The sequence below is a fragment of the Lissotriton vulgaris genome, unplaced genomic scaffold (genome assembly GCF_964263255.1).
Source record: "Lissotriton vulgaris unplaced genomic scaffold, aLisVul1.2 SCAFFOLD_2224, whole genome shotgun sequence".
Taxonomy (NCBI): Eukaryota; Metazoa; Chordata; class Amphibia; order Caudata; family Salamandridae; genus Lissotriton; species Lissotriton vulgaris.
In genome coordinates, this window is record NW_028250818.1 from 124,100 (window position 1) to 143,156 (window position 19,057).

The following is a 19,057-nucleotide window of genomic DNA, read 5'->3' on the forward strand; positions in this document are numbered from 1 at the left end:
GAACAATTAACATCTAATTGCTTTTTGTTCTGCAGCTGTGGCTCCCTGCTAAACTTTTTCCACCTCGATCTTTAAGGATCACATCCCTGGAGACACAAGGCTTAGACAAAACAAGGAAAGACAGGTATAAAAGTGCTGCACCACTGGAACAGGGACATGAGCGGAACACAGTGTTATCCTGCCTGAGTTCCTTTTTTATCTCCAACGTTGTATTTGTCTTATAATTGTTCTTTATGGTCTTGTATCTCTTACTTCATTTTCAGAGCAGTGTTCATGTTGGTTGGAAATCGTGTTCCTTCTCTTCTTCTGTGTCTGTGCTCAGCAGCTTCCACTGCAGACCCCCCACCGCTGCTGCTGAGGCTTGTTTTAGGACCGATGGACTCCAGCAGCGTCGAGGATTCAGTTTTCGAAGACGAGGCCTCTTTTCATCCACAAGGTTAACGCCCCTGTTTGAGATTTGTGTAGATTGTTCATTGTTTTATCGCCAGGTATCTGTAAATAACACAGTCCTCTTTAAATACAGTTCATAAGATGGTTTTAAGAACGTGCCAGTGGCATTGGGGGGCATGGGGGGCAGTTGCAGACCCCCATAAACTTGAAAAAATTTGGGCAGAGAATAGATATTAAGGGGGCCCTTTAAATGTTTTTCTCTGAACGTATTTGTTGTGTTTGCAAAGTCGGACTGTCACATGTGCCCTGGTGAGGAGATGTTATTGTGCAGCTCCCAGCCTCCAAACCTCTTCCAGCAGCACAGGGACGGCTGTGTGGGACCTACAGGAACACTTGTGTGTTTTTGAATATTATGCTTATTCTCGAGCGCCTGTGGGAGTTGCCAACCGTGGCAGGCGCTATTGTTCACATATGTTGTCCCAGGGACGAGGGCTCTCCATTGCAGACCCCTATCCTCTGCCTCTGGGGTTTGTCTCCGATGAACAGCCCTGGGGCACTGAAGACCTCCATAGAGAGTAACAGATCTGGAACTCTGAGTGAGACAAAAATAGAGCAAAACAAAATACACACAATCATACAACTGACCGGAGTTTTCATTTACATTAAGCCCTAGTTGTAAAGTGCAATCCCAAATGGAACCAGAATGTCCCATGACTCGGAAATATCATTCAAGTGTTTATTCTGTGCCCTGTGAATAATCTCACTCCACCGAGCAGGGCTGTGAAGACACAGCAGAGTTCCCGGATGCACTCACAGATTTACACACTCTAGTGCCCGGCGGAAGGTTACAGCGTCTCTTCGTGGACCGTGATGTACACACTCTAGTGCCGGGGGAAGGTTACAGTGTCTCTTCGTAGACTGTGATGGTCCTGTCTCTTGTCCCAGCTCCTCTGCAGGGTTGGCCTCAAGGTCCCGGTTATTGCCTCCCTGTGTCACCCCGCAGTGCAGGCGCTGACATCAAACAAACACCCACACACATCTGCTGACCGTCTGTGGCCTTCTTCCTGCTACCCTCTGTGTCCCCACCGAGTCATGAGTACAGGGGGCTGTAGACACGGTGTGAATGGGTCACGTCGAGGGGGGGGGGTGTAGACTAAAGTGCACTGCATCTTTGTCTCAGGTAGTCAAGTCAAATATACTTTTATTTGATTCATTAAAAAAATCATAAAAGGATGGACAACCATCATAAAAAACCATGCTTTAGAATATACATTTTTTTTTAAAAACCTAAAAAGGCTTGAGGTTGATGTCTGAATAAGGAGATACTTATTATTTTAAAAATAATGACGAATATAACAATGCATTTGGGAAAAATCTGCTAATTAATTGGCTGCTTGGCAGGGTCGCATTTTACCAGTTCTTTTGCTGCGATTTTCCATAGTATTATGGCTCTACAGGACAGAGGAATTGACGATCCTCCGAGACATTTAATGACCGCTGCTCTACATGTTCTTATTTGTTCCTTCCTTAGAGCCTCCCGGAGAATGGATTTTCGGGCTTCCAATAAAAAAGAGCATGTGCATAGAAAGTGTAGTAGCGACTCTTCCCCTTGACCACAGAGACGACACTCCTTGGTTGGCCATGTTTGTTGCCATTTTGGGGTCAAATCCTTTGAGGGGAAAGACCCCATGCGTATCAAAGTCAGATAATGTTTTTTCTGGTGGGAGAATTGTTCTGCTGACCGTCTGTGGCCTTCTTCCTGCTACCCTCTGTGTCCCCACCGAGTCATGAGTACAGGGGGCTGTAGACACGGTGTGAATGGGTCACGTCGAGGGGGGGGTGTAGACTAAAGTACACTGCATCTTTGTCTCAGGTAGAACTTTCCTTCTCTCCTGATGCAAACATTGATCTTGTATCAGAAGCTTTGTCCAGGCAGCTCTCACTACTGGGGACAATCCCTTGTTGTGACACCCTCTATGGACCTCTCTGTCAGCCGGGCTTCTGCTTATTTTAAATAGGAAGGACATCTCTCTTGTATTTTATTTATTTATAAGGTTGTATATAGCGCGCTAGTGACCCACGAGGGTATCAGAGCGCTTTACAGTATATAGTTAAAAAGACATAAGAAATGAGGTAGTATACATGCATTTGATATTCGTCATGACTTACAAAAGAGGTAAAAAGTATAAGATAATAGGTATAAGATAACATAGGTGACCAGTGGACTACACATGATGTTCCCAGAGGGCAACAGAACATTACATTATATACAGTTATTGAGCCTTAGGTCAGTATTGTGGAAATAAACAAACATATAATGTTCTCTTTCAATCCACAAGAGGTAGCCGGTGATATGAGGATTGTATTGGTGACTCGATGCCAGCATAGGATCAAGTCTTAGGACGTGAATTTGTTCATTAGGAGTATTTTTACCTCCTTTTTGAATGCTGTAAAGGAAGAGATTCCCCGCACCACTGGAGGTAAGGAGTTCCAAATCTTTGGAGCTATCCCTGAAAAATCTCTGCAACCAGTTCTCTTTTCATGAAAGGATTGTGGTTTCAGAAGTAAAGAACTCGCGCTTTGTTGCTGTCTTGCATGCTCCGGATCGTTCTAGCTTTAGAGCTACGTAACTGGGTGTGTTGCTATGTAGTGCTTTATGGGTCATGCAGGCAACCTTCAGTTGTATTCTTGCCTCATAGGGCAGCCAGTTTGGCACTTTCAAGGTCGGAGAAATGGGGCTATTTCTTTAAGACCCTGATACCAGTCTTGCTGCTGTGTTAAGTGAAGCCCTCAGCGGAGCCAGCTTGTATTTAGGAAGGCCACAAAGAGTGGTGCTTCCATAGTATAATCTTGGTAGCACTAAGGCTTGCACAGCCATTTTTAAGTCGATGGAAGGGTTTAAGTTTCCTTAGTAAACTCATCTGGTGATTGGCTCCCTTGGTGGCATTAGTGATGTGCATTGTAGTGGCAGTTTGGATAAATCCTCCATAATAGATTATCATTCTTCTGACACCCTTTCCCGTCTCTTGAATAAGAGCCATTATTGGTCACCTGGTACATTGTAGCCCTCTCATCTAGGACTCTAGAGCAGTGTTTCCCAAACCGGGGGCTGTGACCCCCTGGTGGGTCACCAGCTGAGCATTTTAAAGTATGTATTTTACTTGTCACATTTGCTGCGTTTCAAAGACAGCGATCAATAGTAAGGCTATATCTTCTGACAAATTGCTGCTTAATATTTGTCATTGGGATTGGTGTTTACAAACTCCTTACACTTTGCAGTCAGAGAAAGTAAATAAAAGTGAATTATGTGACAATCTTGCAGGGAACAGGGAGTGTGAAATGAAAGGCTGGAGGAGGTCATTCTTTTCAAACCCAGCAAAATGTAAATACCTGTATCATTTGAACTGTGGTTAGGAAAGCATAACTGAGGCACATTTACTTTTGTAATTCTCAAGCGTTAGGGAAAGAAAACATTTAATAGGCTCAAAATATATGCAGACACTTTCCTTGTTGATACACATTTGATAAATATTCACTCAAACCGGATTTCCAGACATTATCATTTGTTTGCATTACAGATTTTTCATTATAATTGTAGTTGGCTGTTCAGTGGAAAAGATGTTGTTTGTAAATGACAGTCCACTACCACGCTATGCTTTAGTTACATTAAAAAATCATCCGCCTCAAGTCCATTAAGCCAGGTAGGTCACAAAAGTTTGTCATTCTAAAAATTGGGTCCTGGTTCTAAAAAGTTTGGTAAGCACTGCTCTCGAGCTTAAATGAAAAGTGCTCACCTAACACTAGGAACACTAAAAATGAGTGTTGATTTAATAGGACAATTGGCTTCAAATTGATGTTTCGCAGCCAATTAATCCAAAGAGCGTCTTCATTGGCAATTTCCTGGGCTTCTTGCACACTAGTGCCCGATGAGTGGCCACTGTTATGCCTATCCGTAGAGTAAAACAAAATACACAGATGTTTCCGGAGTTTTATTTACAATAAGGTGTAGTTTTAAAGTCCAACACAAATTGACACCAGAATGTTCTAAAATCTTTTGACGTGGAGGTATGACTCGAAAATATTGTTCAGGGGTTTACTATGTGGTTTGTAGGTAATCTTATTCTACAGAGCTCGACAGTGAACTCACAGCAGTGTTACCTGGTACACTCTCCGATTTACACTCTAGTGCCAGGCGGAAGGTTACAGTGTCTCTTCAAGGGCCGTGATGTATAGGGCATCTGCTTATCTTAAATGGGAAGGAACACCCCTCATGTAGTGGCAGTTTGGCTAAATCATTCCTAATAAATTCTCTTTCTTCCTATAGCCTTTTCAGTCTCTTGGATAAGAGCTGTGAGTTGTCTTCTGGTACATTGCACTTCTTTCATCTGGGACTCTAGAGCAGTTTACCCCAAACTGGGGGCCGCAACACATTGGTGGGTCACTAGCTGATCACTGCTGGGTCACAAACATTTAAGCCTTACAATTCTGTATTTATCTTGTCACATTTGCTGCATTTCAAAGACAGAGGTCAATCGTGGGGCTATGTCTTCAGATAAATAGCTGCGTATTTCTTGTCATGGGGATTGGTGTTGACAAACCCCTCACACTTTGCAGGTGGAGAAATAAAAGTAAAGTGGATTATGTGACAATCTTGCTGGGAACAGGGAGCGTGAAATGAAAGGCTGGTGGATGTCATTCTTTTCAAACCCTGCAAAATGTAAATACCTGTAAAATGTGACCTGTGCACCTTCAGCAGTCGGGAAAGAAAAACTGAAGAACATTTAGATTTTACTAGGCTCAAAATATATCGAGTCACTTTACTTGGTGATGCACATATGATAAATATTCACTGAACCAGATTTCAACTCTATATACCTTTTTCAATACCGATTTATCAGTAAAATTGTATGTCTGTGCAAATTTTGTGAACATTTCGATGGAAAGTGTATTGTTTCAAACTATAGTGCGCTACCACGCGATGCTTTTGTTCAGTCATCTCATGTCCATTAAGTGTTGGTTCAATAGGATTATTGGTGTCAAATGTATGTTTTGTGGCCAATTTATGCAGAGAGGATCCTTATTGGCAATTTCCTTGGCTTCTCAAATACTAATGGAAACTGTTATGGCAACTAGTTTTCGGAAACAAAATTACAGAATTCCAAATTTGGGTCTAGCTGTTTCTAGCTGGATCAATGGAGTAAACCTCCCCAGCAGCCAAGGCAGTCAATTGTCTTGGACCTCATGGTGCAGATGACAGAGCTCGTATGTTGGGGTGCATGCACATTTTTCTCATGATGCAACTGCAGCCATTTTGCTTCTTTGAGTTTATTGTGAAAGTACAGAATAATGTGAAAAATATAATGAGAGGCCCGGCAGCATTCGGCAGCTGCGGGGCGCTAATAAAAAACAATTAATTCAAATCTACTGTGGGGCAGGGTGTGGGACTGGAGAGCATGCATGTCATTGCAAACTAAAAACAGGAGCATCAGCTGAACGGGACTGGTGGAGTATGAGATAAAAAGAATAGAGAAAGGGTGATAGGTGCATGAAGAACGAGGAAACACATGCTCTCCCATGGAGTTTTAGACGTTAAAGACAAGCATTAAGCATGTCAAATCGTCTGGTTTGCGCATCCAGTTAAAAGGCCAAACCTATTGGACTTTACAAATGCTTGTTTCAGGAGCAATGGCTCCTTAAAGATAGACATGGTGTGTAAATAAGGATGATGTGTGATCTACCAAGCAAACGAGTCAATTTAAATCATAGACTGTGTAGTCCACTGAAGGCTCTAACCCCAAGCTTAACCCTTTTGAAATAATATCACTTTAGCAATTAGACCTTCATATCCCTTTCCTTTTTTCCCTCAAGAAGGCTGTTGTAATGGTAGTATATATTTGTGAATTACACCTCTTTTTTATGATTTCTATTAATAAAAGCAAATTGCACAAAAATAATGTTGTTTAAAAAATATTGTGTAACATGCATGTTTTTTTTCTGCATATGACATAAATACAATGTTTAATGTTATACCTGGAAACCTGAGGAGACAGCACATTCCTTCCTTCGTAGTTTCCTTTATGTAAAATGGGCTGCAGCTTCCTTTGTATAAATGCGATCACAAGCATGGGAGCCTGCTGTCCACCGGCCCTGTGAAAGCATCCAATCATAGTGAGTCACAATTTACGACTGTTAGCAAACTGGGCTCTTGAATCTGTGCTGTTGTAAAATATTTACTTCTTCATCTCCCAGGATAGTTTTATCCAATGGATTTGAGTACCACAATTTGTTTAATTAGTTAGTTTAGAAGTCCTCTCTGAAGAAAAACTTTCTTTGAGAAGTTAAATGTTGTTTGTGTTGGGTGGGGTTTACAGAATTAGGAGTGTTTTTAAATCTTCTCTTCTCCTTCTCCCAGGTCCAATGCAAACTAGGACAGTTCTTTGGTCGAAAATAAAATAAAGGTGAGTAAGAGAACATAAATAGGTTTTTTGTTTACTGTTCTTTGTTTTCATTTAGTCATAATTTTGATTACTTTATTTCCTTTCTTCAAAGTAACCTTGCATTCACTCTTTTTTCTTTTCTGATAAAGTCTAGAAGTTGGGCATTTTCTTTCTGCCCATGGTTACATGTGTTATTAAAAATAAAGATACATCCCAAAAATAGCACCAAAAAGCACAAAGCACCAATATGAGATATCTGGTCACGCTGGACCTACAAAGTCAAAAGTTCAGGCCAATCGTGATGGAGTGCACCGCAGCTACATGAAACAGGCTTGTCCTGCTAAGCAAAAGCACTTTACCCTAGTCGTGTCACCATTGAAAATCCTGTTGACCAGCAGGATGCAGCCCCAGCAGTACATTGGTATTAAAGCAGAAAGTCAGTGTTGATCCTCACAGTGATGTCCTTATCTGCCCATCAGTGGCGATTGAGCTGGCCTTGATGACCACAGAGGCTGCGATGTGGAGTTCTCTGCATCGCTGTCAAGGCTGCCCTCAACAGTGATGCGAAAACCTCAAGAGTCGAGCAGTGGTGGTTCCGAAGGCGATGTGTCGAGTCCTGCCACACAGCAGGGATGAGGCCCCTGTTCTGATGATGCAAAAGGGGCAATGCTAAGGGTTCCGATCAAAACAACGGCACTGATGTTTCACTTTCAAAGAAGATGCATGGCTTTCACTGAACCAAGCACCTCAGGCCTACTTCCAAGGACTGAGATGGAACCACTTGACAGGGCAAATTCACAGACTGCAGAGTTCAGATGCAGAAGCAGGATAGTGAGAAGCATTTTATGTACCTGAGACTTCAAATCAGGAGGTCAGCCACCAGCCCTAGAAGTCACTCCGGTTCTGGGGGGCAAGTGATGCAGGACTAGTCCTTCTCACCGAGGGCAGGGGGGCAGCAGGGAGCTGGCCAGCACAGCAAGAAAGCATGTTTTTCCAGAGAAACAGTCCATCAGAATAGCAGTCCTTCAGTAGCACAGCAGTCCTTCTCCCTAGCAGAGTATTCACCGGTCCAGAAGTGCACTAAAGTGGTAGAATAGGAGGCCCAACGGTTTCTTTGAAGTGGGGGACACTTTGAAGAAGCATCTTTGAAGTGTGCAGAGGTCTTCCCTTCCTGTCCTGGCTCCAGACTAACTAGAACCCTTTTGGTGGAGGAAGGACAAAGCCTATTCATGTGTAAGTAGGGCTGTGCACAGTCCCTACCTCCTATCCTGCCAGCAATGGCCCATCCAGGCCCACCTAGACTCCCTATTGTTTGTGACTGTCTCGGAGGAATAAACAAAGCTCAATTGTCAACGACTCCCGGGTCATGTGACATGGCACAGGAGAAAGTGGCTGTGGTGCTGGTTCTATGACTTTTCAAGAAATTATAATTTTTTTTGTTTGCTTATCTTTTTGTTGACAGCTGATGAAATTGGGTGTTTTTTTAAACTTTATTTACCATTTTAGTACAGCATAACAAAGCAATCACAGTTGTTTACTGTCTTTGAAATTACAATTGGAGAAGATGAGATAGCTCGTAATGTATCAATAGAGTAGCTGTCACAGCATGTATCAATAAGAAGAGAAGAAGCAGCCAAGCTTTAAAATACAATCCCAAAGGCCCATTCCCATCCTTGAGCACAACCACCCACTGTCCAGCAGCAGATGAAATTGGATTTTTAGGCAGACAAATGCAAGACCTACTCAGTGTTCATTGGAGCCTAAGCAGCAGATCTAGGCCAACCTTTAAAAACCGAAAGTTAGAGTTTGTTATTGAAAAAAATAAACTCATGATCCCCACACCTTGGGAGTCTCCTCCCAGGGAGTGGTGATCATTTTTCTTTTTTTTTGTCTGTTACTGCAATATTTTTCTTGGTGGTGTAAAGTATATCAGACCATGTGTTTGATGAACAGATTACTCCAACCACATTTATGACTTAGTACCCTATTCGCCAAGTTCTAATTCGGACCCATAAGGTAGTTATTCAAATTTGTAAGCTGAGACTGTAAACATTTTGTGTGGGTCATGTAGTCTTACAGCTGGCTACTACAGATTTACTTTACCTATTTAGAGGCTATGTGAACAAGTTAAATAGCTACTTGGTTAATTTCTTAGGATTCAATTTATGCATCTTAGTAATTAACTGTCCCCTCCCCAAAAAACATGTTTTATCCATTTGCAGAAGTAATCAAGACAACTATTTTTCCTTAGCAACAGTTCATGCATGCACCTGTAAGAGGATTGAGTCTTACAAATATTTGTGCTGCAGAAAAAACGTACCTGACTGATAAAATGTACCACACTAAAAAAACGACCAAGTAAAATTCTTGTGCTAAGAGTAGGAGAGCTCTTTTAAACTATTATGCCAGGACATGATGCCTATTTGTATACTCGGTCAGTAAATAAATGAAACCTCATTGTGATAAATGTAGATGCTGGTTGAGGGGGTGAAAGCCTATTCAAGCAGAAACCACAATACATGTCAGGGGAAAACACAAAAAAAACTCAATTTAATGTGTGCACAACCCTTCAGTAGCTAGGCACACAGCAGTCGGGCTTAACATCGAGCCAATGTGTAAAGTATTAATGCAACATTACAAATGTTAAAGTTAAAACACAACACAAGTACAATTCCATTACAATTAAAATAAAATATTTTCTGAAAGTTTATAAATAAAAGAAGACCAAAACAACAAAAATCCAATCAATAGAACAAAAGATATGCAGGTTTTAAGACTTTAGTGAAAAAAGTACCAAAAAACACAGGGCGCCAACTGTGGGATCTGGTTGCAACAGACTGGGACAGAGTCACAAGGTCAGACCGACCACAATGAAGCATGGGCCGGCCTCAGATACACTGCCATTCCCAATAAACAAGAGTATCTAAAATCCTGGTTGCAGAGTGTTGTGAGGCCCGCATCGAGGATGCAGTGCATAGCTGAGGCAATGCATCGGGTCTGAGAAGCTGCAAACCTGCCATACAAGACCTTCTTCATCTTTGAGGATTCCATGAATGAGGGCTTGTGATGTGAAGTCTGGCATCAAAGATGAGAGCCACAGTTGAAGCAATGCATTGATTCCAAAGATCAGTGAGAAGCTGCGTCATTGTCCAGGTTCCCGGTGACAAGAGATTTGTGAGGACCTGCCTTGGGAAAGATTCACCTAGAGACGGTTCCAATGTGTGTTGCGATGTCAATGCAGAGTCCTTGTGCTGAGAGAAGCCTCGCAGCAGAGGCCCACTTTCAAATGTCTGGTACTGGGTTGGACTTCCAGATGGCAGGGTCCAGGTGCCGCAGTCAAGGTTGTTGTAGCCTTCTGCCCCTGAGGCTCTAGTTAGGTGGCCTGCCAAGTAGCCCTTGGAGTCACTTTTGCATTCCTGGATTAACAGATGAAGGTCCAGTCCTTTTCACCCAAGCAAGAGGGCAGCAGGTTGCAGGTCTGCACAGCAAGGCACCAGTATTTCAGAGCAGCAGTCCAGCAGAGTGTCTGGATTTTCAGCAGCACAACAGTCCTTCTACCTAGCAGGGTATCCATAGGTCTAAATGTGTAATAAACAATTGGTGTCAGAGGTCCAATATTTATACCTGGCTTTTCCTTAAAGTGGAGAAGCTTCTAGAAGTTTCCCTTAAAGGTGCCCTGGCTTCAAACTAACTGCAGGAAGTTAGAGGGATATGCAGCCCTTTGTGTGGAGACAGGACACAGCCTATTCAAAAGTAAGTAAGGTTCCACCCTCCCATCCAGCCAATGATGGCCGATCCAGGAACATCTAAGCTCTCTTTTATGTGGGTCTCTCTAAGAGGAATACACAAAACCCAACTGTCAGCTACACCCAATCCTGTGACCCAGAGACAGGCAATGAGGGCCATGTTTATGACGTTAGTGGTGAAAGGCTGCACAGGAAGTTACCTTGCTGCACTGTCCTACATCAAAGGAATGGACAGGCACCATATGTATCCAATATGTGGTAGTCCTGTCCTTTTCCCTTGTGCTGGTGCAGTTATACAGACTAGCATCAATGCAGGGACTCTTGAACTATGGTGCCAGGGTGTCTTTTTTGTAGGGGGATTGTTTTTGCGCAGGAAGTGTCACCTACCTGCACACAATTATTCCTTAGAGGCTTTTTCCACTTTCAATGTGTACGGCAGAATGCCTGTGCCTGTGCCTGTGGACTTGATCCAGCTCTACTACAGAGTAATTGGTAAATGGTCTCGATGATCAAGGGACCTACCATATTATATACTGGTGAACCATATGATATGACTGATCACGAAGTCCATTGGATGGTAATCCACACATGGTTGGTTTGGATCTTGTTGACCGGTACTGAATGGGATTGATCCCACGCATGTAGGTCTGTCACTGCATTTCTCTCTCATTCCTCTGGCTATCTAGGGTGACTAGTTCACTAACTCACACTTTTTTGAAGTTAAGGATAGTTTGCCAAACAAGTTGGTTTTTAGATCCCCCGGTGTTCTCTCGTGTTAATCATGTGTTGTAGCTGGGTACTCGAACCAGGAGAGGTCTTTAAATAATTTTTGTCCCTACGACCCCCCTTTCCCTGTATGTTTTGACATTCCCTGTATTACAAGGTCTTGTAAATCTGGGAATGTGTCAAAATCTATGGAATGTCTAACCAGGGCTGAGTAAGGCAATGCAGCGATTTGCATGTCTTAAAAAATAGGACTTAAAGTATGCTTCACTTTTGCATCATGTTGCTTAGTGCAAAAGCAAAGCCAAACAGGTTGTAAAAATTACTCTAAATGGCTAAGGAGGGAAAAAGGCAACCTTCTAAAAGTGGCATTTTCAAAGTTTTAATTTGAATTCCGACTTCACCGTGAGGAAGGATTTTTAATTCCAACTGCAAAGACACCAAACATGAACTAGTTACCTGCTCCTATTATCACTTATTAAAGGTAATAGGTAACTCCAATACGATTGCATAGGAGAGGTAGGCCTGCAGTAGTGAAAAACACATTTAAGAATTTTTCACTACTGGGACATGTAAAACCTAAGTACTACTTTTTAAGTAGAATGTGCTTGCCATCTTGGCTGTCCAGGACCTAGCCTGAGGAGGAGTTATATGTATTAAAAAAGTGAAGGATTGGGCCTTACAAAAGGTTTATTTTTCCAGATTGCAAGGCAGTTTAAAATTGCATACACAGACTACAATTGCAGGCCTGAGACATGTTAACCCCTTCTATGCTCATGACGAGCTCAGCTCGTCATGAGTTACGCCTCTCGTACACTCATGACGAGCTGAGCTCGTCATGTAACACAGGTGTTTCAAAAACCCAGTGCTCAGCGGGAAAACCACTAGCGCGCAAGGTGTTAAAAGGGGTACTTAAGTGAGTGACACAATTACTGCTGCAGCCCCACTAGTAACATGTAATTTCCAGGCTGTGGGAACCAGTAGCATAATTTTACCAGGGACCTACAAGTAATTTCAATATGCCAATAGGGTATAAGTCTATCCCAACAAGTTTGAAGGAGAGAGAGCAATCACTTTAGTACTGGTTAGCAGTGGTAAAGTACATAGAATCTTAAGGCCAGCAAAGCAGTAAGTAAAAAAGGCTGTAAAAACATTGTTTACTTTGTGTTCCTGTCTCTGCTTTTATGACTCCTGAGAACAAGAGTAGGAGGGGCAAGGGGTACCAACGGGAAAGATGGACCTCATCGGCTACCATAAAAAATCCTTCTTAATATCCATGGAAGTATATTTCTTACTTTTGTTCACTTATGTGCAATTCTATAAAATTACAATCTAAAACATGTGAGTATTCCTAATAATATAAAAATAAGCCAATTTAAATTCTTGATTGGAGGGTAGCAAGGCAGGAAGCTTGGAGAAGAGAGATATAGGTCATGGGCTCAATGTGCAACTATCCAGTGAGCCCATCTCCCAACGGGCCCCCTGGCAAGATGGTCCAGTCTGACAGCAACTGTGTGATAATAAAAAGAAAATCTCATCTTATTATTTTAATTTCACACATTGCACTCCAGGACACAGTAAGAAATCTGCATAACTGACTCTTAGGCTGCGAGGGATTACAGTTCCTGGTTGGGCAGGGCATGTGCGCTATCCTCCAGCTAAGTGCGCGTGCACAGGAGCTAAGCCGAACTGCACGTGCTGGTGCAGAGAGACTTGTGTGGCTGATCAGAGACCCTGATAGGGGTGCAGCAAAAGGGGGCCTTAGAAATCCAGGCTGCAGCAGGAAGGACAGGGGCAGCTTGTCCTGGATTTGACCCTTCAGGGTGAGCAACAATAGACCACCGCATGAAAATTAAAGTGCCTCAGCAGTGCGGTGCGTGGAGGGAGTTCCGTTGGGTGGTGGGGTGGGGTGGGGTGGGGGAGGGTAGTAAACTCCGACTCACGGCCGACCGGAGTAATGTAAGTAAAAAATAAATAAATCGAATTTCATTGCGCGCGCTGAAACACATTAACTGTTGATGTTAGAGGTAATTCTTGGAGTTGGAGATTGGAGGGCACTTGACAAGCATCAACATTTTATTTTGCCAGTTTTACAAAACTTTGAATACAGGAATCGGGAGGTAGGAAAAGAGCCTTGAAATCTGTAGTCTCCCGTCTGAATCGGGGCATTTTGCATGTATGGTATCTGTGTGTAACCTGCCAGCGTCTCTCAAATGTGAGAAATAGCAAGGAGTGCTACTGATTTTATCTTTTTATCCAGTTCATGACGTTTTTCTATTTAATGTAGTGTGGATACATTTTCATTTCCTTCAGAAAGCCTCTGAACAAATTTCCTGAGTCAGATACATTGAAAAGATCGATACAACAAAATAATTGTTTAAAACGCAAGTTTAGTCTCAGGCCAGATCCCTGAATTTATTTTGTGTTACAGCTTGGAGCTATAATGTAATTTTTGCAACAGTAATAGTCAACTGCATTGTCACAATAACACTGATTGGTGTTCTAATTTATTTACCTCAGAATTGTTGCCTGCATACTGTATATCTGCACCAGTGGGCTCCATTATGTGTAACACAGGTTTATTCATTATAACTTTGCCTTTCATTCACAAATAGTATTCCTGGAAGCATCAAAGCATTTAAAGAACCGTTCTGATTAAATCAAGGACTGCTCTAAAATCTGACACATACCATGATGCTCCTTCTCAGGTTTGACCACCTACTCGTTCACCACTGCCATCAGTGTGTGCATGTTTTGCAAAGGAGGATTGAGGTGCTGATCTTTTACTGTCTTGCACCTATTTTGTAAGGTAGACATCCTCCGCTGCAGCACATTTTGCCCTTACCCGGGGTGAGGTTTGCACAGCTGTTGTACACTCTGTATATATTATGAAGGGGGTTTCATTGCAGCTTGCTTTCTAGAGGTGGGCGAGACACTTACAGCTTGAATCAGGCTCCTGCTAGAACCCTGGCACCAGCTCAGCTCAAAGTCTTTGTGGGCTGCCAAGTTCAACATGAGCTGTTTTTAGGTGACTGGCCTCATGCACTAAGGGCCCGATTATGATGGCTGTTTTCCCGCATCCTCCGGGCTAGCGAAAGTCACCGCCGACCCGGAGGATGCGGGAAAACTGCAGCTGACTGAAAAAGACCCCCCACCAAATTAGGATGGCTGGGGGATCGTTTTTCAATCCGCAGCTTTTCCACCGCGGTAGCCTCCCGTCCGCGGCGGAAAAGCACTAACATGGCTGGCGGTGTCTATCAGACACCGCCAGCCATATTAGGATGTCTGGAGGAACATGCCTTTACACGGCGGCATTCCGCCGTGCAAAGGCATACGGATTTTTGTGGGGGGGCCCGTTGCGGGCCCCCCGGGGTCAAGGATGCGTGGGGGTGCACATGGGGGGTACCTATGGTACCCCCCTGCATTTGCCTGCACAAAGCGGCAGGCACCGCACGGTGCCTTCCGCTTTGTGCATGCAAATGCAAAACTTACATTTTTATCATTGCGGCGGGTGCTGCTTCAAGCAGCACCCGCCGCAATGATCAAAATACAGGATGTGACCGCCAGGGTGGCGGTCACATCCTAATTTGCACAGAGGGACCGCCGCTGCCCCTGCAGACGGTCCCTCCTACTTAATGATGGCGGACGGACTCAGGTCCGTCCGCCATCAGAATCGGCCCCTAGGTACTGAAGACAACCACTGTTGACGTCAAATGGGAGACAGAAAAATATACTCCTCTATGGGCTGAACTGTACAGTGTACAACAAAAAACAGTGATCAATCTCGGCTGCCATGCTGGCAAATTATGTGATCATAGGAAAATATTTTATTTCCCTGAGCCTCCTTTTTCTTCATCTTCACATTTGAGAGCACCATCAGATAGGTGAGTTCAGGATGTGCCCTGATCCTTAAACCAATTGTGCTTGATTTACTATAATACAATGTTGATCAATTTATGATAAGAATTTGTGCCACTTTTAGGATACGCATAACAACTGATTTGCCTATTAGCTTACTAGTGCCATTCTATCCAGGGTGGAGGAAGGTTGGGCAGGAATGTTACTAAGGTCATGTTTAAAAAACTTTGGGCCTGATTTAGAGTTTACAGTATGGGGTTATTCCATCACAAACAAGAGGGATATCCCATTGGCATATTACGATCTCAATATATCCTATCAGAATTGTAATTCGGCGGACAGGATGTCCATCAAGTTTGTGACGAAGTAACCGGTACCCCTAATTCTAAATCGGGCCCTTTGTTGTGGGCTGAGGCAAAGTGTGAAAGACTTTTCAAGTGAGCAATGGTTGAAGGATGATAGCTCTATACCCAGCAAATGACAGGGGTGACCCAAAGCCTACTCTCTGTGTATTTGCTTTTAACAACCGCTTTGCTAGGCCCAATCAATGGTCAGGAACACATAAATCGAACGCTGTCAGCCCTTAAAGTAATACCTAGGGTCACATCCATCATCTAATTTGCAACGATTTAGAAATGTTATTATTGGTGGGTGCGCTAAAGTGATTGTATCTTCTAGACACGTTTTGAACAGTTACAGCTAAAATCTATAGCATAAATAGGCAGCAAAAGTAGCAATAGACATCATGCAGCCTAATCATTGCCTCATGAAAAATTAAAAAAGAAAGTTAAATAGGAACACACCAGGAATGGCGTGCTTGTCACCTATGTTGTGTTACAAATTAAATAGTTTTTTTTCTGATAGTAAATATGTGAACTGTGAACGCAAAAACACAACATACAGTTCACTCCCAAAACAGTGCGCATTGCATATTGACTTTCCTTCTTTTCTTTATTTGCAGATATTCTTGATATCCCAACTCTGGCAAACTGCATTCGAGGACACATGAAAGGAGAAAATAAAACTTTAGCAGCTGAGTTCACTCTTGTGGGTTTTTATGATTTCCCACATCTTCTAGTTCCACTTTTTCTGGCCTTTTTGCTGATTTACTTGCTGGTACTTGTGGGGAACCTTCTTATCATGGTGGTTGTCTATTCCAACACACAACTGCACAAACCAATGTATTTTTTCCTTACAAACTTAGCCTTTCTGGACATCTGTTACACAACAATGATTTTTCCAAATATGCTGGCTCACTTCTTTCTGGAGGTAACACACATTTCTCTAAGTGGATGCTTTCTGCAGATGTTTCTCTTCAGTTACATGGTGTCTACGGAATCCTTGCTTCTTACAGCCATGGCTTATGATCGATATGTGGCCATTTGCAAGCCTCTACAGTACGTGACCACCATGAAGGATGTAGTATGCATGAAATTGGCTGCCGTATGTTGGCTAATTAGTTTTATTGATCCAATACCACACATTACACTAACAGCTAGGCTCTCATTCTGTGGGTCTCACACAATCAACCACTTTTTCTGTGATGTGGCAGCTGTAATGAAGCTTTCATGTAGCAGCACTAGTGCTGTTGAGTTAGCAATCTACGTCGCGGGTACTCTAGTTGGTGTTGCACCTTTTGCTTTAACTATTGCATCTTACATCAACATCATCTCAACAATCCTGAAAATCCGGTCTAAAGAGGGAAGACGCAAGGCCTTTTCCACCTGTGGCTCCCACCTCACTGTCGTTATATTATTCTATGGAGTTATTTGTTCTACGTACATGAGACCATCATCAACAGCTTCAGTAAAATACAACAAAGTATTGTCTCTGTCATATGTTGTTGTAACACCACTATGTAATCCCATTATATACAGCCTGAAAAACACAGAGTTTAAAAACACCCTGAAGAAGATGCACAATACAAAATAACATTTAGCAAAACAGCAACACAGAATTTGTGTTTTTTATCTTCCAGGGCATGTATTGCAGGTATACATTTTATGTATTACCAAAGATTTTTTCCAGAATTTGATACCACATACCCTTGACATTTCCGGTTCTATTTTCATGTGTTGCATGCTCTTATGATGCAAACCCCTCATGTTTGATGTGCCAAAATTCCATTTTGAGTGGGATAAGACCATGAAAGTGTTGATTTCACTACAGTAATTTCCAGTACAGTGTTAGTTTGTCTTTTAGTAATATCAATGCTTCCTTTTCCACCTGTGCCTCCCACCTCACTGTACTTAAATTATTCTATGGAGTTATCTGTTCCACGTACATGAGGCCAGCATCAACGGCTTCAGTAAAATACAACAAAGTATTCTCTTTGTTATATGTTGCTCTAACTCCACTATGTAATCCCATTATATACAGCCTGAAAAATGAAGAGTTTAAAAACACCCTGAGGAAGACAAAGAATACAAAATAGTATTTAAGACACAAAATGACAGATGTATTTAACATTCAAATAATGTTTTGCAGGAATACTTCTTATTTATACCTGAGGGTGTATCCCAGAATTTGGTAGATTCTAGCACTGATTTTTCTAGTACTATGAGCACCAAAGTTGGTATTATGATTTTAAAAATCAAAGAGGTTCTAGCATAGTTCACAGCAGTCATAGCCGGGACACTCCGTTGGAGTAGCTGTGCGCTATTAAAATAAAGTATAACATAACATAACATTTAATGTAGGCTGTGATGCAGGAAGAGTACCTGCTTACTTTGTGACTGGTTGAGATATATATATATATATATATATATATATATATATATATATATATATATATATATATATATATATATATATATATATATATATATATAAATCCAACCTCGCCTTGCTGCTTTAAAGACCTTGAAAAGACCGCGCGGACCCAAGAAATTTTAAGTGCATTACTTTATTTTGCCGATGCCACCATGATGCGTTTCGGGATATATATAAACAGTTATATATATCTATAAAAAAATATATATATTTACATAGACAATTTCACTTGTTGTAAACTAGGAAAGGACGCACATTGCCACACCGGATTGCAATGCTATGTTTATTCAGTTCCTTGATTCCAGCATCTCGCCCAATGCTTTTCAGCATGACTCCTTGATCACGGGTCACTTGATTAGTTTTTAAACTAATCTTATATTGAGTGTGCTAATATTTGCTTTATAATCTTGATAATTCTAGTATATATTAGTGCCATTTGGTGTATGGTCTTCTTCAACTTTCTTTTTGCCTCCAATGCTGGTGAATATTACTCTGTTAGTGTACTGGAGCCTGCTAACCAGACCACAGTGCTTGTGCTCTCTCCTAAAATTGATTTGTCAACCTGGTAATTCTCTGAATTTCCAAAAACTTTATGCCATTATAAGTCCTTAATAAATGGTAAAAAGGGTATATATGGCTCCGGGATCCCCAGGACTGCAGCACGACTTTGTGCCACCCTTGGTGACCCAAACAAACTTCTGATAATAGGTCTGCCAGTGCAGACTGCTGGAGCAGTACAAACGGCTCGAGTTCCACTGTGTCCTAACCATGAGTGGCACATCCCAATGCACTAACTTACAGTAGCTTAGACTAGCTTAAATATAATTTAGGACGCCCTAAGGAAAGCCTCTGCTCCCCAGGAAGCAGGCTGAATTATGTTTAAGGTGCAGTCATGCTTATATGGCTTTATAGTCTCTTTTCAATTAGAGTACCCTTTAAGTGATAGACGGTCCAAAGGGTAACATGGACATGCACCGGGCAGACCTGAATTAATAGCTCCAACATGGTTCCATCTAGATATGTGGAGTTTGGTGACAAACAATGTGCCTTCTCTCCCTTGACACGCATCTGGTGTTGAGAGACGCCTGGCATTTACCCAGGTGGCACCTTAGAGGTTACCTACCTGTTTGC

General features: G+C 42.3%; 1 protein-coding gene across 1 annotated transcript; it reads left to right on the forward strand.

The window, feature by feature from the left end:
- Positions 1-287: 287 nt before the first annotated feature.
- On the forward strand, positions 288-17,433 carry LOC147663106 (olfactory receptor 5V1-like). Its single transcript, XM_086950675.1, has 3 exons — positions 288-436; positions 6,803-6,848; positions 16,116-17,433. The coding sequence occupies exon 3, from the start codon at positions 16,160-16,162 to the stop codon at positions 17,084-17,086; it is 927 nt and encodes a 308-aa protein (XP_086806801.1). The 5' UTR covers positions 288-436; positions 6,803-6,848; positions 16,116-16,159; the 3' UTR covers positions 17,087-17,433.
- The last annotated feature ends 1,624 nt before the right edge of the window (positions 17,434-19,057 follow it).